General features: G+C 28.0%; 1 protein-coding gene across 9 annotated transcripts; it reads left to right on the top strand.

Annotated features, from left to right (window-relative positions):
• The first annotated feature begins 19,669 nt into the window (after positions 1 to 19,669).
• On the top strand, positions 19,670 to 26,718 carry LOC112757760 (BEL1-like homeodomain protein 1). Of its 9 annotated transcripts, none has more exons than XM_072206473.1 (8): positions 19,752 to 20,055; positions 20,152 to 20,223; positions 20,843 to 20,914; positions 21,175 to 21,294; positions 21,705 to 22,529; positions 24,554 to 24,936; positions 25,446 to 25,506; positions 25,617 to 26,718. In XM_072206473.1, exons 5-8 carry the CDS (start codon positions 21,774 to 21,776, stop codon positions 26,409 to 26,411), a joined length of 1,995 nt encoding a protein of 664 aa, XP_072062574.1. In that variant the 5' UTR covers positions 19,752 to 20,055; positions 20,152 to 20,223; positions 20,843 to 20,914; positions 21,175 to 21,294; positions 21,705 to 21,773; the 3' UTR covers positions 26,412 to 26,718. The 9 variants fall into 9 exon arrangements, with proteins under 9 accessions (XP_025662105.1, XP_072062574.1, XP_025662123.1 ...); XM_072206478.1 differs by having other exon boundaries at positions 19,757 to 20,055; positions 21,722 to 22,529; XM_025806320.2 differs by lacking the exon at positions 20,152 to 20,223 and having other exon boundaries at positions 19,670 to 20,151.
• Positions 26,719 to 26,940: the final 222 nt, after the last annotated feature.

The raw sequence follows: 26,940 nt of genomic DNA, 5'->3' as shown, positions 1-26,940 counted from the left end.
TAGTGCTATCTATCTATCTTTCCATTGAGAAACCATTTTCCCTACTAGCTAGTTCCTTTCTTGGGATAGATAACAATAATAATTACATCTTCAATAATGTCACCATCTTATATCCCTTTATAAATTAGCAATCTATGATACTTAAGCTTTGTCTTTTGTAACAATTTAAATATTGGAACAATGTGGAAATTAACGAGCACACATATCACAATTCACAAAGTAGGTTGAATCTAGAACTGTGTTAGGCAAATTCTACTTTAATATCTATTTTTTTTATTTTTTCCTCTTGGTGGTGATCACTTTTGTTATTGAATTCCAACTTTCTAAAAGATACATGCATTTGTTTAACTTATATAGGGCCCCGGGACTTCAATTTAAATTTAAATAAAAGTGTGGTGGGGTTCCATGAAAATTGTCACTGTTAGTTATTAAGCGCTTAAGCCTAGAAAATAATAAACACATGGCATTATTTTATTATCTCACAAAGAAAATTAAAAAAAAAAGAATAAAAATAAAATAAAATAAAAGGGGGGTTGGGGGTGTTCAGTTGTTTTGGTGCTACCACACAGATTAATAAATTAAGTAAAAGTTTCTCAAATAAATGAATTACTTATGAAGCTTAGTTTACATCTGTGTATAGTATAATCTAAAAGACATAAAATTAACATAAAAGTTAAAAACACAATACACTATAGGAAAATCGGCGTTTAGCAGCGGTTTATATAAAGATTAGCGGCAATTTTTAACCGTCGTAAAATGAGTTATCAGCGATTCAAAAACCATTGTAGCATAAGGTATGGACATTTAATTTTACGATGGTTTTATAATTAATAGAGTTTAATTTTGATTATTAAAAAATTTTATATAGTTATCCAATTAAATTTATGCATTTAGATATTTCTGTGTAATTTTTTTTATGTTGACCGTCCATAAAAATTAAAATCTAATTAATATTATTTCAATAATAAAAACAGATGAAATGAAAAAAAAAAAAAACTATATCTAAAATCAAGTACTATATATATCTAGCTAGAATTTTATTTGAAGGCTAAGAAAAAGGAACACAAGGTAGGGATGGGATCTTTCAACCAATGTATGCGTTGTGTTGTTCAAAAATTAGAAGCTATAATGTTGTGTTGTTGACATAATTAGAAATTTCAACAACCATATTATATATATGGCTTTAATAATATTGTTGATATAATTACATCATTATTACTTGTTTGAAACCCCTCATTGTTTTGCTAACTAATAATAACGTTATCTCCTTCCTTCTCTCTCCCCAGTTTGTTACAAAATCACAAGCTAGAAAGTTGAATTAATATTATTGAATATATCATTGTATGAATTCATAACTAACATACATTTGTCGGTTGCTTCAGTTTAAAATCTTACTTTGATGCGATTGTTATTAGCTGGGAATCTCTCTCTCCATTTTGTATACTAGAGTATAATTAGAACAATTAAAATTAATTAGTATCATTTATATTTATATAATATATTTATATATTTATAAAATTTTATATTTTTATTGTTTTGATATTTTTAGTACCTATATATACTTTTGTATATTATATCTTTAGACATATTCAATAATATATTCTTTAAATTACTCTCTTACTTTTAACATGATATCAAGAGTATAGATTTTTTATCTCTCCATAAAAATTTGTTTATAGTCCCTTTGTTTTTTCTTTTGGCAGTGCTCTTTGCCCCCATTTTTCGATCCTTTTCCGACGCTTTAGTTAGTCACCTTTGTGTTTGACTCGTCGTCCCGATTCCAACGCATCCAGAATCGTCGCCAAAAATTGTTGCACACGCCGTCACACACTGCCTGAAGCTCGTTGTCCGCTTCAGGTTCTTCCTCCCTCCAGCTGCCTCCAGCACCATTGTATCCACGCGCAGGACCACAACACACCACGTGTCACGGCGGATCCACTTCAACTCGCGTCCCTTTCGACCCGGCCCGCCTCCCTGACCCGCAGGTCACCTCATCTTGTCTTGTCAGTGCTGATGCGTTTTCCCTCCTTTTATCATGCGTTGCCACGTGTCCTTCCCTGCTGACGTGGCAGCTGACGTGACAAATAGTGGGACCCTTGCTAAGATTTTTGGTTGAACTCTTTCCAATTCTGTCATTTGTTTTTTTATTTTCTGCCTCAAATTTGTAGTTTCTTCTCTTTTTCGCCTCTATTTTTGTTATTATGAAAAAATCGGATATTTTTTAGCCTATTCCTATTATCCTTAATGGATCTAACTATGCTCATTCGGTTGAAGCTATGCGAGAATTGCTTAAAGGGCAAAAATTATATATAGCGCTATGTGACTGGTCATGTTGTTTGTTCTGTTAAGCCAACTGTGACTAAAAAATTAAAAGATGGACCTCCAAATCTAAGGAGGATGTTGAGAAAGACTTTGCGGAGAGATTGGAATATTAGGATTGTAAAAATCATCAGATATCACTTGTTTTGCAACACTTCTACTCCAGACATTCATTTACAGTTAAGGCATTTTGAAACTGCTAAAGAGGTATGGGATCATTTGGCAAAGTATTACATTATTTCTGATCTCTTCCATAAGTACCAACTGTTAAAGGAGCTTCATAGCCTTAAACAAGAACGTGGACAAGCGCTTTTTTTTATTTTCTTGCTTAAATAAAAATTATTTGGGATCAATTGACCTCTTGTCAGCCTGTTCTTAAAGATTCCACCGATGCTAAGTCATATGAGAATTATCAGAATCGAACACGTCTTGTACAGTTTCTTATGGCACTTACTGATGACTATGAGCCGTTTAGAGCTTCTCTTCTTTATCAAAATTCCTTTCCTAGTCTTGAAGATTCTCTTCCTCGTCTTAAGTTTGAAGAAATATGCTTAGGGTTGACTCGCTCTAAGAGTGAATCTGTCTTTGCTGCCATAGACAGAAAGGGTAAATTTTGTCGAAACTGTAACTATTCTAGGAACTCCTTCTCAGACTGTCCTTCTATTGAATGTCGTACATGCAAACAAAAAGGTCAGATTGGCTCCAATTACCCAAAATTGTTCTACCATTATTGTAAGATCTCGAGTCACTTGATTACTACGTCTCCTACTCGAACACCACGTTCAGATCAGAACATGTATCATTCTCGTCCCAACAACTCTCCAAATGTGCATGCTTCTGCTGCTGCTGCTATTGAATCCACCAACTCTTCCTCTCTCAACCCACCTTCTATCTCTCCATCCGACATTGAATCTCTTGTTAAGCCACTTCTCTCTTTTTTTAGTAATACCTCTGCTATTCTTTTCACCCCTCCAAGTAATTCTAAATGGTATTTTAATTCTATTTGTTTAATCACATGTCTCATTTGCGTCATCTTTTTTCATTGTTGTTCACCACTACAAATGTACCTTCTATCAACATTGCTAATGGTTCCCTCTTGCATACGACACATACGGGTTTTATTTCGCAGTCAAATATTAATCTTTCTGATACTTATTTTATTCTAAAATTAAACTTTAATCTTATCTCTATCGGTCAACTTGTTGAACTTAGTTTTGATATCAATTTCTCTATTTCTGGTTGTCGTGTGCAGGATCGTCGGATGGAAAAGATCATTGGGACTGGCTATAAGGTCATAAGATTGTTTGAGCTCGAGAATCTTCATGTTTCCTCTATGTCAAACCTCTGTGCTATTTCCTCTCCATCTACTATTCACTTGTGGCACCGCCGTCTTGCCCACAGCTCCTTAGAAAAATTGGGCTCTCTTATGTCTACGGGTGTTTTAGGTCAAGTTCATAATGAGTAGGGGTATTAATGGATTGGATCCGTCCGCATATTCGCGGTATTTATCCGAATCCGATCCTAAAATTGCGGATATGGATCTGATCCACAAGGCTATCAGATCGGATAGGATTGCGGATTTTATGTAAGTATCCACATATCCGCGTATCCGCAAAAATAAATAAATAAATAAGTAAATATTTTTTTATGTTTTATTTCAACTAATAATTATCATATATATTGTATTATTTTATTTTTATTATTTAAGAAAATATGTTTAATATTATTTTAAAAGTAAACATGTTTAAAAGAGTAGAAAAGGAGATTTTATTGATTTTTTCAAATAAAAATAAGCTTTTAAAAAGTATTTTTATGTTTTGCGGATATATCCGACATCCGATCCGATTCGATGATTTTAAGCGGATGGAATCGAGATTTTTGCCATATCTAATCCACATTCATCCCTAATAATGAGTTTTTTTTATTGCATTTCTTGTCAAACTGCAAAACAACATGCCTTATCTTTTCATAATAATTCCTCTCTTGCTTACTCTCCTTTTGATCTTATTTATTTTGATGTTTGGGGCCCCACTCCCACCGCTTCTATGAAAGGGGTTCGATACTTTGTAATCTTTATTGATGATTATTTACGTTTTACTTGGATTTATTTGATGACTAATCGTTATGAGCTGCCTCAGATTTATATTAACTTTGTCACTATGATTAGAACTCAGTTTTTCAAGGTCATTAAGATCTTCAGACGCGATAATGCTATGGAATATCATGACTCCAAACTTTTAAATTTTCTCGCTGAACAGGATTCTTTGTTTGAGTTTTCTTGTCCTGGTACCTCTCAACAAAATGGCAGAGCTGAATACAAACACTGTTACATTCTTGACCCTGTTCATGCAATGCTTATTTCTTCTTCCTGTCCTAAGTGTACTTGGGGCGAAATTGTTCTCATTGTTGTTCATGTTATCAATAGATTCCCTTCTTATGTCCTTAATAACACTACTCCCTTTGAGCATTTTTATCATAATTTTTTTATTATAACTCTCTTTATGTCTTTGGTTGTGTCTATTTTGTCCTTATTTAGCCTTATGAACATAATAAACTTCGACCTCGGATTCATATATCTTGTCAAATTGTATTCTGAGAGCATCACATGTTCTCTAGTTTTTTTCTCTTTTGAGTCCATTCTTTCTACTTAGTCACCGTTTTTTACTAACCCCAATGTTGATATTTTTTTTAGTGATGATACTACAGATTCTATCTCAAGTCAATCCCTCGAGCCCCTTCCTCTTCTATCTTGTTCATCTCCCAAAGATTCTAGACCGGACGATGCTCCTACTCTTGCTGTCATGCTTTCTTCTTCCACTCGTTCTTCTAGGGTAAGAAATCTATCTCTTCATCTTCTTGATTATCATTGTTTTTCTACTATTATTCATCATCATGAACCTAAGTCATTCTAAGGAGCCTCCACAAATTTAAGTTGACAGCAAACAATGCAAGAAAAAATTCAGGCACTTGAAAAAACACACACTTGGAACTTGGTTGATCCTCCTTCTAATCAAGAAATTGTGGGTAGTAGATGGGTATACAAAATCAAGACTCACTTCGATGGTTCTATTGACTGTTAAAAGGTACGAATGGTTGCTCAAAATTGTACAAAAAAAGTATAGTATTGATTATGAAGAGACTTTTGCTCCTGTTGCTTGTCTCACATCTGTTCGAGATCTCCTTGTCATTGCTGCGATAAAAAATGGTCTCTCAGTTAGATGAATGTGAAGAATATATTTCTTAATGGAGATTTGAAAAAGAAGGTCCATATAAAATCACCTCCAGGATATCCTTGTCTTTCTAGCAAAGTCTGTCTCTTTCGCAAGGCACTTTATGGTCTTAAGCAAGCTCCTCGTGAATTGTTTGACAAATTCAACACCACTATATGCGATCTCGGTTTCACTTGCAGCCATCATGAGAATTCTCTCTTAATTCGTAAAAGTAAACGTGGAGTTGTTCTTCTACTTTTGTATACTGATGACATGATCATTATTGAAAATGTTGTTGATGGTATCTCTGATCTCAATGCCTCCATTCACCATACTTTTGAGATGAAAGATCTTAGTTCTCTTAGTTATTTTCTTAGTTTAGAAGTCATATCTACATATGACAATATCTAACTCTCTCAAGCTAAGTATGCTTTGGATATTCTTGCTCGAGGCAGACTTATAGATAGTCGCACTAAGTCTACTCCCCTTGAGCCTAATGTTCGATTTACCCCTATGGATGGCATTATTTTGGATAATCCTACTCTTTATCGATAGTTAATTGGAGGACTCTTCTACGTACCTGTCACATGATCAGACATCACCTATCCAATTCATGTTCTTAGCCAGTTCTTGTTAGCTCCTTGTATTACTCATGATGTGACAATTCTTCACATTCTTCGCTACATCAAAAGCACCTTATTTCATGGCATTTATTTTTCTACTCATTCATCTTTATCCCTTCAAACATACTCAGATGCTGATTGGGATGGTGATCCCACTGATCGTCATTCTACTACTGATTATTGTTTATTTATTGGTGACTCTCTCATTTTCTAGCGAGCTAAGAAGCAAATATTAACTGCTTGATCAAACACAGAAGCTGAATATCGTGCTCTTGCTGACACCACTACTGAGGTTGTCTCGATTCATTGGCTTTTCAAAGACTTGGGTGCTCTTCAGATGTTTTTGTGACAACCGCAATGCTATTCAGATTGTCCATAATGATGTCTTTCATGAATGTACCAAACACATTGAGATTGATTATTACTTTGTTCGGCAACATCTCCTTATTGATGTTGTTCGTCTCATAGCTGTTGGAACTCTAGATCAGACTGTTGATATCTTTACAAAGGCTCATCATCGTACTCGTTTTTTGACTCTAGTATCCAAACTCAAGATGGTATCGTTAGCTCCCACTTGAGTTTGAGGAGGATATTAGAGTACAATAGGATCAATTAAGATCAATTAGTATCATTTATATTTATATAGCATATCTGTATATTTATTATAAGATTCTATGCTTTTATTGTTTTGATTTTTTTAATACCTATATATACCCTTGTATATTGTATCTTTAGACACACTCAATAATATATTTTTAAGACTACTCTCTTGTTTCTAACATATATAATTCATGCATGCATGTTAAGGAAAAGCAAATATTTAGAAGATCCATATTCTAATTATGTGTCATTAATTAGTTCAATATTTCTCATCATACGATGAGGTAGCTAGTTAATTCATAATGATTTAGAGATATAAACACTTATGTTACTATCTTCTATCAGCTTAAGTTTTGAAAGAAGTGATTTCATAGTTTTAAAATTCTATATTCTAAAGATTTAGAGTTCAATTCTTGGTAAACTCTGAAAATAGAAAAAAAAACATAGAAGACTGATAAAAAAAATTATATGAAAAATCAAGCAAATTTAAAAGAAATTTTTAATTGTTAAGACTCGTTAAAAATATAACTATTTATATTGCCACCTCTTATAAGTTTAATCTAAAAAAAAGGTGATTTCATGACAATCATTTATTTACCATGCAAGATGAATGTTATGTTAAAAGTATACAAACTAAATCATAATTTGTGTTGCATATTATATTTCCTTCTTCTAAGAATCATGAAGTAGGAGAAAGAAATTGTATGGAAGGCAGAAGATATTAAAAAAAAAGTTAGAGATATAATTATTTAAAAATTTTTTGTTATCAATTTTTAAATTTTGGAGATAAATAATTTCAAATATAATATTAGGATTTTTATTAGTATTGTTGAAATTAAAAAATACTACATAAATTTTTTTAATAGTTTCATAAAGATTTAGCTAAAAGAATGCATTTCTTAAAGAGATTTGTTAATAATAAGATAATAATAAAAGATTTTGAAATTTTTTATTTATTCATTACTTTGAAAATATAAAAAATATATCTTTTTAATAACTTTTAATAAAATATCTTTTTAATATTCTCAATGAATATACTCTTAAAATATTTATTAACGATATTCTTAATCTCTCAATTAATAAAAAATGATGAGGTGGCTAGTTTAGATTATGACACTAATCAATGTAAAGAAGTCAACAGCAAGGTGTAGAAAAAAAGTACGGGCATCGTTGGAAAACATGAAAAGGAGTATTTGAATAAGGGAAAGTCTAGGGGTCAGTAATTTTTGTGATTGTTAGCCATTAATTAGTCATCAATGATGATTTGATAGTATGAGATTGGTATGAGATTTTATTCAATGGCTCATCTTCCTCTGCTGGTTACATACTGGCCAAAATTCAATAAAATTATTGACCCCCTAGCATTCGTTGAAAATAATTATAATAAAAATTAATTAATAATTTTAAGCTAAAAATAGTTTACAAGCGAAAACAGTAGTTTGAAATTTATGATTAAATTAAAAGCTTATTATTTTTAAATTTTAATGATTTACTATTTTGTTCCTAAACCATATTAAATAATATAGACAATTCTTTCATACTCATTTTTATGATTGTATCACTAAAAAATTATTTTCCATATATTTCAAACGCAATATATTATCTTACAGTCACTTTTCAACGAAAATATCTAATATAAATTGTTATATAATTAATTATTTTAATAAAAATTATCAAATAACCAAATACACCCGTACCAAACATGACTTTGATCTTATCCTCAAACATGCATGCTAGAAGATTTGTTGACTAATAAGCTTTTATCGTTAACCCACAATTTTGGAGCAGTGACACAGACACTTCTATCGTTTTTGAATGATAGATTGATAGGAATCACTTTAATAAAGATATTAATTTTTTTTAAATATTTATATATGTTATATTATTATTAAATATTTTTATTAAATTGATTAATAATTTATTTTTTATTATAAACTAAAATAAAATTAGTTTATTATAATAATAATAATAATAAATTCAATTGTCTATATTATAATTATTAGATTCGATTTAATTCGATTGAATTATATTATTTAAATCGAATATCTTTAAATTTTTTGATAAAAAATAATTATATTTTTGATTTTTTATTTTTAAACATTTGAATTTTTAAAATTTTAAAAATATAATTAAATTTCTAAAAAAAATTAAATTTATTATTCTTATTATAAAAAATTAATTTTATTTTAATTTGTTAAAAAATTTAAAAATAACTAATTCATTAATACATTTAATAATAATATGATACGTAAATATCTTTATAAAAAGACGTTTTACTCGATTACTACGAGAGAGAATTAATAAATCATACATTTTTTTAATATTTCATAAATATATAAATTTAAAAATAACCCAATTGGGTTTCGTTACGTATGGTTGCACACACTATGCTACTGACAATATAAGAAGGGATTGAATTGAATTAGTACCAATAAATAATAAATAAATCAGGCCCCCCACCCCCACTATGTGCACCATGCTTTATTCTCTCTTATTTTATTTTATTTTTCTATAAAAACTTAATATGACACCAATTATATATCCTATTAGAAATAAAGTGCAATATCCATTTTTTTAGGATTTGTAGTAGTTATAATAATATTATCCATTAATAAAAGCTTCACAACAAATAAATAAAAATTGAAGCAAAATTATTTTCATAAATTCCAGAGTTTTATCATCAATAAATAAAATGAGATAAATAAATGGCATATTTTAGTTGAAAAAAAATCCTTTGAAAGACATTTTTGAATTTTATATGTTCTTTATATAGAAAAAACCTACACATATATACAATTTTACAATATATGAACAAATTCTATGGCCGGCCACCTTAATATTATTCTCATGAGAGATTTTAATTATACAATATACATACATACATAATGTAGTTATTTTTTTATCATGTGATGGAATAATGGATATATATTTTAGTAAAAAGAAATTTATTTTAATTTTTAAAAATTCCTTTTGTCAATGTCAGAATTTTTTAAGACCTATATATTTTGATGGTTTATTTTTAAAATTACAAACAACATTTTGATAAAAAGGAGAACATTAAGGAACCTACGAGGCTAATTTAGATATGAGTAGGTTGTGTGAGCCCAAAATAAAAAATAAAAAAGTGTTGAAAATAGACAAGATTTGAAAGGTAGCTGGTGTAGGTGGTAGTATTAGCCCTACCCCTTACAAGTGTGCACCCACTTTTGTTGGGGATACACCATTAATTGGGAAGGTCCCCATTGCCATGAATGCAAGAAAAAATGGAAATAAAAACAAATTGGAATAAGCAATCAATCCGATCCACAATTTTCTCTTTCATTCTTCCTAATATATATACATCTTAGCTGGCTTAGCTAGCTAGCTAGTCACCTCCTACTAAAATCTTAAATTAAATTATATATGTTGTTTCTTACTTTTTTTTTATTAACAAAATATTTTTCTATAATATATAAACTTATAATCTCGTATATCTAATATTTTTTAATATATAATTACCCAATAAAATTAATCTCCAAAAATTTTAACAATGAATAATTTAATATTAAAAAAATTAATATACACATCAATTTCTAGTAGATGTTTCCATCAATTAAAATAGTTTTTAGTTTATTTTTTGTGTGACTCACTAATTAAAACTGCTGAATTGACACATTAATTTATACATGTAACTGTTAAGTGTCCATGTTTGCGAGGACAAAACAATTTCTGAAAAATAGTGAAACAGGTCATTTTAGTGTCCAATTCGAAACGTTGCAGTTCAATTATAGTTCAAATTATTTATCCCTAAAACTCTGTTTATAAACCCTAATTCAGTTCCAATATCACCAAATAAAAAAAGTTCATCTTTTTTGAATTGTCGAAAAAAAAGACACGATAAATTCAGTTATAGTGATTTCAGACACGATAATAATAATTTAAGAAAAGTTAAATTTATTAAAGAACAACACCTAAAATATCTATATAATTTGTATGCAATAATTTCTATTTCAAGAACTCCTAAAAATTCAAGTAGATCATTTTTTAGATCCCAGTATATAAAAAGTAAATAATTATAGGATTTTATTAGTTTACATTCTACTAAGATTTGTTATGAATAATGTGATTGTATGATCAGCAAAAAAAAACTTTTACAAATTCTCTGCATGAGTTGATTAGTCAACTTGAATTATGATCATGTGATGGAGAGATTTTTGCTAATGTTACATATATGACTAATCTCTGAATCTCTTTTTATACGAAGTAATTCACTTTCCAACTCAAAAGTCATAGGATTAAACTAGTATATAGCCTTATAATTCAAATAGTCTAAACCTTCAAATAGAGTTTGCAGGTCAAAAAAGCAGGTTAATATCCATCTTAAAGAATTTGTTAACTTTTTTTTATCAATATATAGAAAAATTCACTTGTTACCCTTTACAAAATATCCACCATGATAAAAAATAGAAACTATGAATTTCTTCATCTATCTGCAAAAATAAATATTTATAATCAACAAACAGAATTATATAACCCTAAACTACTCTATTATAGTGAGTTAATGGCAGATATTGAATCCATTGAATACCTGTTATCAAGATTCAAGATTTAATAATACTTAACTAAAGTTAGAACTACGGCACAATATAATAATTATTAGTGTCCCTAGCTATTTTATTTAGACTCTTATTCAATCATTAAATCTAAGTATTATGAGTGATAGATACTAAAAAGTTCACAATTCCGCTGAGTAAACATTTTTTTAATTGACACCATTTTAATACCAGTATAAAAATGTATAAGATATACTAAAATAATATATATTCAGTTAAAAATAAATTTATTTTTCAAACCACACTCGTTTTTCAAATCTCTCTTTAAATCAAATCAAAATCAAATTTAAAAAATAAAAAATAAAAATCCAATCAGACCTCCTATGAAAACATAATAAAACTAGACACTAAACCCTAATTAACAAACTCACAAATAAATCTCCTAAAAATCTATTATCAAATTCATAATTTGTACTGATGAAATCCAACAAAATTATCAATTAAGCACTAACAAATTCACAGATAAAAAATCTTTAAAAATCCTCTACAAAACTTTCTAATTAAACCTCCTATCAAGATGTAATAAACTCATCATTTACATTATTATTGATTAACCCAACAAAATTTCTAAGCAAACACTAATAAACCCACAAATCAAACCCTACAAAACCTTCTAACAAAATTTTGAATAATTAAATTCCAACTAAATCCTCAATTGAAGCCCAATAAAACTCAAAAAACAAATTTTAACATATATACATAGAAAATCATACATTTAGAAAACCTACCATCAAACTCATAATTTACATTATTGATCAAACTCAAATAAATTTCTTATCAAAATTTATTTCGCATTATTGATCAAACCCAACTTAACCACAAACCAAACCCTAATAAACTAAAAAAATTAAAGGCTAATAAATTCACAAATCAAATACTGTAAAAACCTCAATCAAACACTAAATCAAAATGCTATATGAAAAATTTACAATGGTTTAATTAGAAGAATAAAGATGAAGGAGAACGAAGATGAAAACAATAAAAAATGACAAGAGCTTGATAATATAACGACAATGTTGCTTTCAATTTGAACAATTAAAATTGAATATAGACAAAAATACTAAAAAATAAGAACAAGTTGAATGTTTTTTATTATTTAGCAAGCATATAATATTTCATAACCGAACTTGGCCTTATTTTCCTTTTTTTTAAATAAATGAAATACGTAATTAATTAATAATAATTATATTTTTTTATGAGTGTCAATGGTGTTTACTATTTAGTGTACGAATACTAATTAATTATATATATATATATATATATATATATATATGAGATAAACTTCTCATATTGTAACAATTATTTATGAGTAATGCTACTCATATCCAAATTTTTTTATAAATCAAGTCCAACCAAATTATATAATAAGACTTAGAATAATGCGATTCATATTTGATTTTTATTGATATTAAACCAACTTAATTAATAAAAAAATTTAAATGCGTAACATTATTCATTATTTATCTGCTTTGGCTGTATAATGTTTTTGAGTTTGAGTAATAATCAAACATGTTTTTGTCACCACAATTAAAAACAAAGGCACAAGGGTGAGGGCGACAAAGGAAGGACAAGTGAAAACAATAGCAAAAGATGAAGTTCAATGAACTTGACCATGTCCATGGCAATCTATATATCAGATATAGTATCTTGACTTCGAATATTTGGACCCTCAAATATACAGTGACAGTGATCAAACTCATCATCACAGTCAATGGCAAAAAAGGTAGCCATGCACTCAGAAAATTGGGTGATAATTTTGAGGGACTGAAGTCTTTTGGATTTTTTTTATTTTATCCTTTAAAACCCTAATATAGATTTATTGTAATTGATATATATAAAATAGATATAATACTTTAACTAATTACAAGATGACATTGTTGTGGAGTATATACACAATTTTAATGAGTGATCCTAGGAAATTAATTTTTTCAGTTAATATATATTAATTTTTTATAAATTATTTTATTTATTTTAAATTTTAAATTATAAATTTTTAATCTTGCATATTAAATTATAATCTAAATCCTAAAATTGATTAATTAAAAGTTAAGTTCTTAAAATTTTTCAATTTTAATACATTAACATTTTTTAAAATTGTGTTTAACTCATTTTAAGACAATAATAGAGCAATTATTTCACTTTTTTTTGTGAGTTTGATCAAATTCAATTGAATTGACAGAATTTAGTTCAATTAACAATTTAAACTAGCTAATTGATGATTGATTTATCGAATTTTTGGTTAGACCGGTCGAGTCTTTCGGTTCAATCAATCGATCGAGTCAAACCGGTCATTAACTATGGTTTAGTTACCAATCTTTTAACTATAGTTTGGTTAAGTGATGAAGTATACAAGTTAAGTAAGAGCTAATATTCTTCACATGTGGTGTGGAAATGGAGAAGAAGAAGAGCATATAAGAATAGGAGTGGGGTTAGAGGTTATAAGTAGGTGCATTATGGGACCCATAACTTTTGTAGCAATATTAGGGTTCTTTTGTACTCTACTTTGGTCTTTTACTCAATTCTGCTGAGACCCCAAGTCATGATCCAAAGCCAATAATAATAGTTTGCGTCTCCAAAAGGGTATTCTTTCTTTCTTCCACCAAAGAGAATCACAAATTGGAGATAGATCATATCCCAAGAAAACATTGCACCCTCAACACTCGTCTTCTTTTTATTTTGTTTTCTAGTTATTTAAAAGCATGGGTCCACCCTTTAAATAATAATAATAATAATAATAATAATAATAATAATAATAATAAAGATAAAAATATATTTTTTATTTTTAAAATTTTACAAAAATTTTAAAAATATTCTTAAGTATTTTATTTTAATTTTATTTCATAAATTTTCGATTGTATCAAATATATATCTGACGGCTAATTTTAAAAAAATTTAAGACCAACTAAATAACAATTTCTTAAGAACAACTCTCAACACAAATAAATTAAGCATAATTGTCATGCATTATTGTTAGATTGGTCGTAAATTTTTTGAAAATTTAACCATTAAAAATATATTTGATACAAATCAAAAATTTTAAAAACAAAATTAAAACAAAATAAAACTTAAAAATATTTTTTTAATTTTTACCATATTTTAAAAACAAAAAATATATTTTACCCTAATAATAATTACTCTATGCCACCCCTATAGTGGGGAAAAAAAAACAATCTCATGGCCACACTACTATAATATATGTTGTATGTAGATATACTTCAATGCTGCTGAATTTTGAATTTATTATTTGATAGCGAAACGAAATTTTGAAATTCAATTTCTATATAGCGCCATTATTTTTTGTTTTGATTTCTCAAAGGTTATATATATAATTAATTATATATACACCACATGCTTCTTATTATAAAATTCAAAATAATTTAGACATGTAACCCTACTCATCAAAATTGGTCCCTGATTTGAAAATTTTGAATAAAAATATTCGTCGGTATGCATTGGTAATATAATTTTGTTATATATTTTTTTCCCTGATGATGGAACTTGCTAGATCCTAGTTTTGATGATTGAATTGAAGCATATGAGTTATTATATACTTGGTGCTATTTCTACACCTTTTGCATTCTCTTATCCTGGCCACGTATATTGTCACATACTAACTAGAAATTGTTGCTGAAAATCTTATATTAAACAATATTTTTTTCTTATTAAAAGTTTTTTTTTTGTGTCTGTCTTACTAAAAGTGTTTGCTTCTTTACAAGTCATTTTCTTCTTAAAAGAAATTGAAGTATAATGGACAACAATTCCATGATAACAACATTGAAAATAGATATGGAGCACACATACATACATACACAAATGTATTATGTATGTATAAAAAAAAAGTTGGTTAAATAAAATATTAGATGATCTATTGATTAGATAGCTAAAATTAGGGCACTTTATTATAATTAATTAATTAATTAATTATTTTGTTTAATAATAAAGAGAAAAAATCCTAAACAGTCTCTGATAATTATTTTAAAAGACAACGAGATCCTTAAAAAAATATTCAATCAGACTCCTAAACTTTATTTTTATAGGATTGATTAGCCCTTTGTACAAAAAAAAATTAATATTATTTTTTTTGTATAGGAACTAATCAATTCCAAAAAATAATCAAAAATCAAATTAGATATTTTTTTATCAAAGACCTCATAATTATTTTAAAATAATTATCAGGAATTCGGTCAATAATAAATGTTACTAATAGCCATGGCTAATGTATTAGTAGCTCTTAGGAAATATCATATGTACAATATCCAAAGTAATTGAATTCCATGTCACCATCATCATCATGATAACTTCCACCTTGTTAGATTCTAGGGTTCTATAATGGTTTTACATTTACTTTTCCTAAATCACATAGTAAGGGACATGCACCCAATTATACAGCATGATTGATAGATTGATTGCTAAATCCAAAGTGAGGAATTTGAGCCTTCCAAGTTTCTTTCTCTTTTATCTCTATCTCACATCAAAATAATAAACCATGTACATAGTACTCTCAACTATCACATAAATTTTCATGTAAGCATATACTTGTGGATTTGGATTTTTCTACTCAATATTCTATAAAAAAAAAGAGACATATTAATTTATGGAATAAAATTTAAAATATTTGATGCTTTTAATATATTGGATATCCTATCAGTAACTTATTTAAAATTTTTACTAATTTAGAGTATAATTAGCAAAACTTTATACCCATTATAAATTATATTCTTTTGTTGACCAACCATATTTCTATTTTGTGTTTATTTTCTCTAAACACAGTTAATGTGAGTAATTAAATATATAATAAATAAGAATAAGTATAGAAATTAATTTTTATTTAGTCAATAATATTAGCCAACTTTTTAATTATAAAATTATTTTCTTAACATTTATTTTTTTATAATTTATGATTTAGGATTAGAATTTAAAAGTTAGGAAAATTAAAGAACTTAAAATTTAAAATAAAAAGATAATTTCAAAAATTAATTGATATTAACCGAAAAAAATAGCTCTCTAGATGAACTCAACAAAGAAATATATAATACACTTTCCTTAGGAGAAGCTGCATAGAATTTAATTAGAATTAGTTATTATTAATTAATATTTAAAGCTTTAAATAATCATAAAGCAGCACTACTTGGTCAAATTTTTCATGATAAAAGATAATTAAAAAAAGAAATATAGAAAAATAATCTTTAAGTAGTAGTTAATATTAGTCAAATTTTTTATTGTAATATTATTTTTTAACTTCTATTTTTAGAGAATTTAAGGTTTATATTTAGAATTTAGGATATATATATATGTATATATATATATATATATAGACTTTAAGATTTAATTTAAAATTTAAGATTTATAATTTAAAACAATAACTAATATTCATTGAAAAAAGTTAATTTTCTAGTTAAACTCTAACAGTAAATAGGATTAATCTCTACATACAAGTGTTTTGCACTTACAAGCTTTACAAGACTGAAAAAAACGAAACTACTAAACGCGCTGCTTATGTTACATGCCTCTTTAACAAACTTTTAAATCAATCCAAATTAATTAATGTGTGAATATATAACTTCCATTTTTCAAAAGATTTCATTTTCTTTTTCGAGTTTCTTGCCAAATTTGTTCGATCTCCTTCGTGCGTTCTCTCTTTGCCTTCGATCTCTTTCTGTTTTTTTCGATTTTCATGGTTTATGAAATCAAGTTTTTAAATTGTTTTGAAGATAATGGATCTTTAGAAATACACCCAAAGGATTACAAAAATACACTCAAAGGATTACAAAAATACATCCAAACGGTTACAGAGAAATAAACCAAATGATTACAAAAATACACCCAAAAGATTACAGAGATACACCCAAAGAATTTAAGAAGTACACCCAATATCAGGGAGGAGATAGTATATTTCTTCTTGAAATCTTTTAATGTTTTGCTGGTTAAGGATGAAGCACATGACAGAGACAATTTAGAAAAAAATCTAGAAAAACAGTAAAACAGTACCTTGAATAATGTTTCTTCGTTTTTTCTGGTGATTTTTTATGGAGATTTGTATCTTTTCTTCTTGATTTCTTCTATTCTTCGCAGAATCGTAGTTTGTTTCGAATGTCACTTGAATCTTGACGGTTTGCATTTTGATTGAAAAAAAAGAAAAAGATTGCGGCATAATGAACGTGTTGTTATAAGGCGCGTGCGTTGGACGCTCAATTTAAAAGAGTGGTACACTTTTTTTTTTTTAAACTTAGACCAATTTGTATAATTTATAAACAAAAAATAGTTATATGTATAGCCGGCGTCTAATAAATAAACCTCCAGTAGTAGGCTTTTTTTTAAGAAAAGAAAAGAACCAATATATCTCAATTACTCAGTTATACTATTATGTAAGATACTTGATCATGTTTTGTACATTCAAGTACACCCATGAAAACTATGTATATATGCTTCTCTACTGACATTTGAATATTCATTAGTAACAATATGATGAGTACACCCTTTTGCTCTTGTTTATACATGTGTCCAATTGATAGATCCAATGTGCTATATATATCTATATATACTTATATATATTATAGTAGGTACCTGTGAATATTATTTCCAGTTTGTTAATTTGTGGTTGAGTGAGAACAAAAAGTTCCAATGAGTTTTCATGAAAGAATCCAAAGTGAAAGTATAGTAATGAAATAAATACTATTGACATTGATCTCTTAGGAGAATGACATGCATCTTCATTACTAAAAGGTATCATTCATACAAAACCAACTCTATATAGTATATTATTAATAGCAACTACCGTGCACTTTTTTTTTTCTTTTCTTAATTTTTTTCCCCTAGCTATAATATATAAATATATATATATACCCTATACTAATGAATGTCCCCAAACTTCGAAAATGTTATAGTCCTAAAATCTTTGTCACTGCACACATTCTTACACAATAATAGTTACTGATGGTGATTGAGAGCTTTTAAGGACTTGGATATGTATTAGAAAATGGCCCTCTAGATTTTCATAATTTTTATTTTAATTTAATATGGTTAATTAATTAATTATTCTCTGTCTTTCCATGCAAATGATGAGATTGCCTCATTCATACCCTTGAAAGGGTTAGTACACTAATTATTTATTTGTTAGTCACTTTCTTTTCTTGTCAATAATGATAATTATTATTATTAATCCTTCATTAATCTAAGTTATCCTTTGAGTGTGATCAAGAATTGTTTAGGAAGAATGAAGAAGGAAATCAAAGACTTTGAAATTAGTTCTTCTTTTTTAAAAAATAAATAAATAAAAAGCAAGAAATAAATATACGTAATAGAAGTAATAATAAATTACTAAATTAAATTGTTGATATGAAAATTAATAATTTATTTAATGCGATGTATGTGGTGATGCTTGATACAGGTCTGATGCATGAAATGCAAGGTAGGACCACATTATTGAAGGGTCATTATTTGCATACACATCATACATGCACTTGATTGGGACCCTTTACTTTTATAACTCTCTTTCCCTTTTTCTCTTTTTTTACAATAATTGCTTTTAATTTTCTCTGATTTGCTAAATTCACAAGATATATAGCAACAAAATATATATAGGTAATTTTCTCTTTTGGATATTCATTATTATCTCATACATTCCCCATAAAGGAAAAGATTAATTAGAGTCACAAATTTATATGGAATAATGGAAAGTAAGTTAATATTGTCCACATACATAATTGAATTTTATTAAAGGATAATGATGGAGATAATTTTAACATTTTTTATTGTTGTTAATTATTACTTGATGAGTTGTGGTTATTAAATTAACATTTTTCAACAATAATAATAAAATATACTTACAAATATTTGTGGTGTTATTAAAACCTAGGAAATGAAATTAGATTTTCCACAACTTTGTGTAAAGAAAAATATACCGAAAAATAACTAATTAAACAGAAAGTACCAAATAGAGAAATACTAAGATTAATTATATGATGTAATAGTACATTTAAATAATTAATATAAAAATAAAATTAGGTCATAGAAAATAATGTAAGTCTTAAATTCCAGGCTATATGAATTAATTACTTATTTAATAGGCCTATATATATAGATCTATTAATTAATTAATTAATTAATTAATTAATTACTGTATTTTATATCTGCAAAAAGATTATTTATGAATATAAATAATTTTCAGCCTTTGGAGTTTGGAGGCATTAAAATTGGTGTCATGGTGGTTGGCTCTTATACTCGTCAGGAATTTAATTTGCTTTATCTACAAACTCAGCAGCCATATATCCAACCACAAAAAATTAATTAATATAAATATATATAGTAGTAATAATATAATAAGTTGAAAAAGGAAAAAGAAAAAGCCATGGAAATTGTGAAAACGACAAGAAGATATTTAATGGAGAAATGAGCAATCAGATTCCTCCACCCGCTTCTTGTCCATCGTCACCTTCCTTCGTCTTTATTCTTTTTTTATTTTATTTTATTTTTTATTATTAACAAATAAGTTAATTAACCTATGCTTTGAAGAAGGAGACGTTTCCTCGTTTTTCAGCTGTTTGTATCTTCTCTAAATTATTTAATTTTTTTTTCTATTTTTTTAATACATACTTTTTTTATATATAGATACACAAGATTTCTTTGCAGGCCCATTTAATTTTTATTTTTTTTTCTTTCTTTCTTTCTCTCTTTCTCTTTCGCCCTTCAAAAGTTCTTTGTTGCTCATGAATAGTAAGTGTTTTTGTTTGGGTGCATCAGATACAAATCAAATCAAATTATAAAAAGACACAAACAAGTTCATCATCTGTTTATTTGATCTATTCGCAGGTACTTCTTCCAAATAAAAAAAAAAGGAAAAAAAAAATCACATAGAAAGATAAGGAGATAACTATGTTATATGTATGTACAAGTTCACTACTTCATTCTTCACACATAATTATTATATTCTCTGATTTTTTTTTCCTTATATCCCATTAAACCCAGAATAATCTCAAATATTCCTTATTGTTCTTCTTTTTCTTCTTCTAAATATTCTTTTTTTTTCAATAAAAAATGGGTATATATAATTGAGTGGATAATGAGGTGAACAAAGATTGGTATCTTTTTCTCCCAAGTCTTTTTTTAAAACCTATCTCTCACTTTAAACTCTCTCTCTCTCTCTCTCTCTTTTCCACTTTGAGCTTGAGATAGAGCTTTCTCCTTTGCATGCTAAGATATATCAAATTCATATTCATATCATAATTCATAACAATAACACACACTTCTTATTATTGATGATGATATAGGCCAGGTATATATAGTAATATTATTATTGGTTTTAATTTTGATTTTAATTTGATGAATTCAAATCTATATATATCTAGCTAGGAGCTACATATATATAGCATATGTGTATCATATTTATTTTGATATAATTTTGCTATGGTGGGTGAGACTAAGTGTGCGTGTTGTGGTTGTCCATGTTTCTCTTTCTCTCTGTGTAATTGAAAATATAATCCTTAGTTTCTTTCCTTTGCAGTGCACAAAATACTCAAATACATGATCCATGAAGCACGTGCACAATCCAATTTCCCTCATATCACATATATAGGTACCTATATTATATCATCATATCATTAATTTCATATATATATACATATTCAATTCTTCCCTCTTTTATTTTTCTTCTACCTCCCATTTCTTATTATATATATATAGTAACCTCTTTCTACTCTTTCTTCTTCCTCTAGTAAACCAAATTTGGGGATAATGAATATGTATATGTTAGTTAGGTTTTGCACTAATAAAAAAAATATTGGATCCTTGTGTATGTACTTAGCTAATTAATTTCTTCTTCTTCTTTATTTACAGTTTATTTTTCTGAGAGTACTTAGTTCTTTAATTTTGTGGAAGACGGAGGAGAATTCTTTATTAGCTTCATCAAAATCTGAGAGTTGTTTAATTTGATGGGCTGATCCACAAGGCTGAAAGGTACAACGAACTTACTCAACCACCACACAAGTATAGATAAGAGTATATTTAATTTAATAATGGAAAAATAATAAAATGACTTTATTACTAGATATTAATTAAATTTTATAAAGTAAGCAAACTCAATTTTTATTTTATTTTTTTAAATTATGAGTTTAATCAATCATAAACCTTATTCATAGTGATAAGGTTTAATAATTTCTTGTGTTGTTTCTTTATTGCTGAATTGTGATGTGTTTAATTTGTTGTATTTTAATTAAATTTTCATATTTATATAATTATTTAAGAGAATTAAAATTTTGTATTATAATTTTTTTATTTAATTACAGTGTAAAAATTTTTACATCATAATATTTTAATTTCTTATAAATATTTAGTGGTATGTGAACATTAACTAACGTTTTCTATAGTCCTTTTTTTTTTTCAGTGTGAAGAAGTAACAAAAATCAAAGATTAAAAAAGAAATTTTTGAGAAATCTATGGCGACATATTTTCATGGTAATTCGGAAATTCAAGGTGGTGGTGTTGATGGCGGCCTTCAAACTCTTGTCCTCATGAACCCCGGGTACATACAATTCTCCGACACGCCGCCGCCTCCGCCACCACACGGCGGAAACCTTATGCTTCTCAACTCTCTCGCTGCCGCCGGAAACTCCTCCCTCGCATCTCACGCGCCGCTATCACAACAGTTCCTTGGTGTGCCTCTCGCGGCCGAGCACATGCACGGCCACCATGATGTCTCGGTTGCCCTGCATGGTTACGCGCCGCGAGGGCACTACAACCTTTGGAACACAATTGACCCTACTACTGCGGCGCGTGATGCTACACGCGCCACACAAGGACTCTCTCTAAGCCTTCCAGCTATGTCGGGGGACGAGGTTCGAGTCTCCGGTGGGTCCCCGTCTTCTGCTTCCGGGGTTACCAACGGTGGAGGCGGTGTTTCGGGAATTCAGAGTGTGTTATTGAATTCAAAGTACTTGAGGGCCACACAAGAGCTTCTAGAAGAGGTTGTGAATGTTAATAATAACAACGATGTTAATAATAATAATAATATGAAGAAGAAGAGTTTTGAGAAGGCTAAGGTTGGTGTCGGAGAATCTTCATCAAACGGTGGTAATAGTGGCGGAGATGGTTCGGTTGGTGAAGGAAGTGAGAAGCGTTGTGCTGAGTTATCAACCACAGAGAGACAAGAAATTCAGATGAAGAAAGCAAAGTTAATCACCATGCTTGATGAGGTACTTCAATTATTTAATTATTTTTTTAATTTTTAGTTGTTTGTTTTTGTTTGAATAAATACACAAAGGTTTTGTTTGACGATATGAAATAAGTATATATTTATCGGTCGAAATTCAGGTGTAGTCGACTTTACATAAAGTTAATGATAATTGATAGTTATTAGATAATTTATCTGATTTAACTAAATTTTTATTTAATGACTCTTAATTATTAACTTCACATAAAGTTAACTATACTTAAATTTTCCCCGTACATATGATTTGTAAACCTTGCGCTCATAGGTTTTATTAATCAAAATTAATTTGGTTTCCATTAGGTTAAGAAAATAATTTTTAATTTTTTTTATAAAGAGTTTAATTGTTAATTAATAATTATTCAATTTTAGTTATTTTCGTATGAAATTATTAATTAAAAATTATTAAATAATTTAATATATTTAACTAAATTATTATTTAATAATTTTTAATTATTAACTTTTATAAAGACACGTGTATATAATTTTTTATTATCTAATTATTTGTCGTAAAATATTTTTTTGATTTTTTTTCTATTTGATAAAGTGAAAATTTAGAATATCTTTAAATTAATTAAGCGAAATATATTGATTTAAAGATATATAGTTGTACTATTTTTTTAATTTTTAAAAATTTAAAAAATTAAAGAGAAGGAGTATTCATGAATCCGTATTATTATTCTAATGAAACTTAATCACAGTTATATTAATTAAGAAACTGAATAGTATTCTTGACTTACATCCCATCAAACATTTGTCATTTAGTAATACAAAATGACAAATTGCTGGTGTTTGTACTTTTTACATAATCATAGATATATACAAAGTGGAAGAAAGAATAAAAAGAAAGTGTTAAGTGTTGATGTTGAAATTATTGGTGTATGTATATGGTGAATTCTTGTTTTTTTTTTTTTTTTAATGCGGGTAATTTAGTTAAACTTGCATTGGAATGTATGTTTTAGGGTAAAATTATAAAAAAGGATGCATATCTTCTCAAACTAATTTTTTTATGCAATTTAGTAGAAAGAGCAATAATATGCTAAAAAATTTTGAGTTAATTTTTTTTCTATTTTTTTAATTTATAACACAATAGTAGTAATGCAATAGAAATTTATCAGATTCAACATTTACTATATATATATTACTATGTACATTAGTAATTTTTAATTGAGTTAATAGTGAATTAATTAAGTCACTTTTAAAACATCTGAGATACGAATAAGAAAGAAAAAGTTAGAAATAATATTAATACTTACTTCAAATGTTTAGTACAAAAATAATATTTTTATCTTATGTTGCTTTGAAAGTGGTATATATATGAAACAAAATGCCTTAAAAGGTAAAATAATTACATTCAAAATTACTACATATGCTAATGATATTTTTAACATTTGGATGAACTAGTAAAATTCATTCATTTGTAACCTATGTAACTCTTCTCATTGAACATTGGTAAATTCTCACGTTTGTGACAAACAATTTTGACTAATATGTTAGTTAACAAATTAAATGAAACATTATGGTCTAATACCATATAGTCATGACATGAATTAATTTTTTTTATATATATTTGATTGAGTAGTTAAGTTCCACTTTAGTCTCTGAGATTGACGAGGTGTATCAATTTAGTCATTGATTTTTCAATTGCTACAATTTGGTTCTCAGATTTAAAAAGTGTACAAATGTAACGCAGAACTTTTAAACTCCTTTTTAACTGAGTTTTGGTGACAAAAAATACACGAGGGACTATATTGGTGCATTTTTTTAATTTAAAAACCAAATTATAACAATTGAAAAGTAGTCAGAAACTAACTTAATACAACTCGTCAATCTCAGAGACCAAAATAAAACTTAACTCATACTTGATGATATGGAATTTAACTTAAATATACCAACAATCATATATAATGTTGCATCAACCATTATACTCAATTATTTCACTCACTTTACTTAAATATAATCAATAAAATAAAGGTTAATTTATTTATTTATTTATATTGAATGAAATAGGTGGAGCAAAGATACAGGCAATACCATAATCAAATGCAGATAGTAATATCATCATTTGAGCAAGCAGCTGGGATTGGATCAGCAAGAACATACACTGCCCTTGCATTGCAAACAATCTCAAAGCAATTTAGGTGCTTGAAGGATGCCATAACTGGACAAATTAAAGCTGCAAATAAGAGCTTAGGTGAAGAGGACTACTTTGGTGGTGGTGGAGGCAAAATTGAAGGGTCAAGGCTTAAATATGTTGACCATCATCTAAGGCAACAGAGAGCTATACAACAATTGGGAATGATGCATCACAATGCTTGGAGACCCCAGAGAGGACTCCCGGAGAGATCGGTTTCCGTTCTACGCGCTTGGCTATTCGAACATTTTCTTCATCCGTAAGTATTCTAATATGAGAAATGTTTCTTGAACATAGTTATAATCGTATTCTAACTCGATATATTATCTATATATCTATTTCCTTTTGATGTAATATAAAATACAGTAACAAATATTTCAAATATCACTAATTTTTTTATATTGGCAAAATTTTATTTACAGAAAAACCGACAGTATTTTAACATAAAAGATTGATATGAATAGTGGATACAGTATTTTCATTGATTATGACGAAATATTTGATGTTCACTTCTAATATTTAGATTTGAAACTAATTTTGTATCTACGAAAGATCAATAAACTACTACTTTTGCTCGTTTATGAGTAAATTTGTCAGCAATCGAAACTTTTATGAATGGAAGTGATAGCTTACTTTTTCAAAAGTTATTTAAATAAAACCCTTGATTATGATATGTTTTGAACTTAGAATATGCAAATCCAAACACATTCCTTGACTGTTGCTTAAAAGTTTAGTGATGAAAGTAACAACCGAATTTTTGGTTTTCAGTTATCCCAAGGATTCAGACAAACACATGCTTGCAAAACAAACAGGGCTTACAAGGAGCCAGGTAAAGAACATGTTCCTTATTGAACTTCTTCTATCTGTATATCTCTTAATTGATCATTATAACTTAAAGTTAGGAACATTAACATAGTATTATTATTATGAATTGATCAGGTATCAAATTGGTTCATAAATGCAAGAGTTAGGCTTTGGAAACCAATGGTGGAGGAAATGTACTTAGAGGAAATGAAGGATCATGATATGAACAATAGTAACAACAACAATGTCTCTGAGGACAACAAATCAAGCAAGAGCAATGAAGATCCAAACAATGCTAAAAATTCACCACCTCGAGACAGCAATTCTGAATCTGATACCAAAAAGAGCTTCAATTCGAAACAAGAAAACGTTTCAATTTCGACACCAACTTCGCAAATTGGTGGAAATTCAAGGAACAACAACAATAATAATAGTTCAGGATTCAGCTTCATGGGGTCATCAGAATTATTAGATGGAATCACACAAGGTAGTAGTCCTAAGAAGCCAAGGAGCAATGAAATTGTTCATCATAGCCAAAACAATAATAATAATAATAATAACAACAATGAATACTCGTTCATCAATAATGTTGGGAACCAAACAAACTTCATTGGTGGATTTGGACAATACCCTATTGATGAAATTGCAAGATTTGATGCTGCTGCTGCTGAAAATTTTACAAGATTCTCAGGTAATAATAATCATAGTAACAATAATGGTGTATCACTCACTCTTGGTCTTCCACATTGTGACACATTCCAGAACATTCAACTAGGAAGAAGATTGGATCGTATGAGTGGTGAACAACATTCAAATGAGTTTGGTGCAGTTAACAACACTCAAAATCCTCACCACTCTTCAGCTGCATTTCAGAGTATGCAGAATTCAAAGAGGTTTGCTGCACAATTGTTGCCAGATTATGTGGCCTAATTAATATAATAAATTAAATAACAATAATACATTGTTATATTTTTAGTGTATAGAAACTAAAGAAGGGGATTTTATTAATTACTCTAGCATAGGTCCTATACTTTTGCATAGAACCATTTTAGTATATTCTTAGATAGGTTTAGGGTATTTCAGATTTCAGATTTTATTATATGATTGAAGTTGTATATTATTTTTGTAAGTTTTATAGATGGGATTGGTTGTTATAAAAGTTCTTTAAAGTCAAAAGATAACAATATATACATTTGATTGGGGATATATGCGATATGATAATTAAATTTTTTCTTTTTGATTTTTTGTTATTATTTTTTAAAAGGATCGAATATATCTTGAGTAATGTGGCAGTTCACTCATACTTTCAAGTGTCAGAATTTTTAGCAATTAGTCCTTTTCAATAGGGATAAACGCGTATTGGATCGATTGGATATGACCAAAATTTTGATTCAATTCGCATTAAAATAATCGAATCCAATATCTGCAGTTTGTAAGCATGAATACGATCCGATTCGAT

The sequence above is a fragment of the Arachis hypogaea genome, chromosome 2 (genome assembly GCF_003086295.3).
Source record: "Arachis hypogaea cultivar Tifrunner chromosome 2, arahy.Tifrunner.gnm2.J5K5, whole genome shotgun sequence".
In the NCBI taxonomy this organism is placed as follows: Eukaryota; Viridiplantae; Streptophyta; class Magnoliopsida; order Fabales; family Fabaceae; genus Arachis; species Arachis hypogaea.
The sequence above is the reverse complement of the archived record's forward strand: the minus strand, read 5'-3'. Positions and strand labels throughout refer to the sequence as shown.

Bases quoted from the DNA above. Each gene is read 5' to 3' on its own strand.
- LOC112757760 (XM_025806320.2), top strand. From the start codon at position 21,774: ATGGCGACATATTTTCATGGTAATTCGGAAATTCAAGGTGGTGGTGTT. The intron at 22,530-24,553 runs GTACTTCAATTA...TGAATGAAATAG, and splicing joins TAATCACCATGCTTGATGAG to GTGGAGCAAAGATACAGGCA. The intron at 25,507-25,616 runs GTAAAGAACATG...TGAATTGATCAG, and splicing joins CAGGGCTTACAAGGAGCCAG to GTATCAAATTGGTTCATAAA.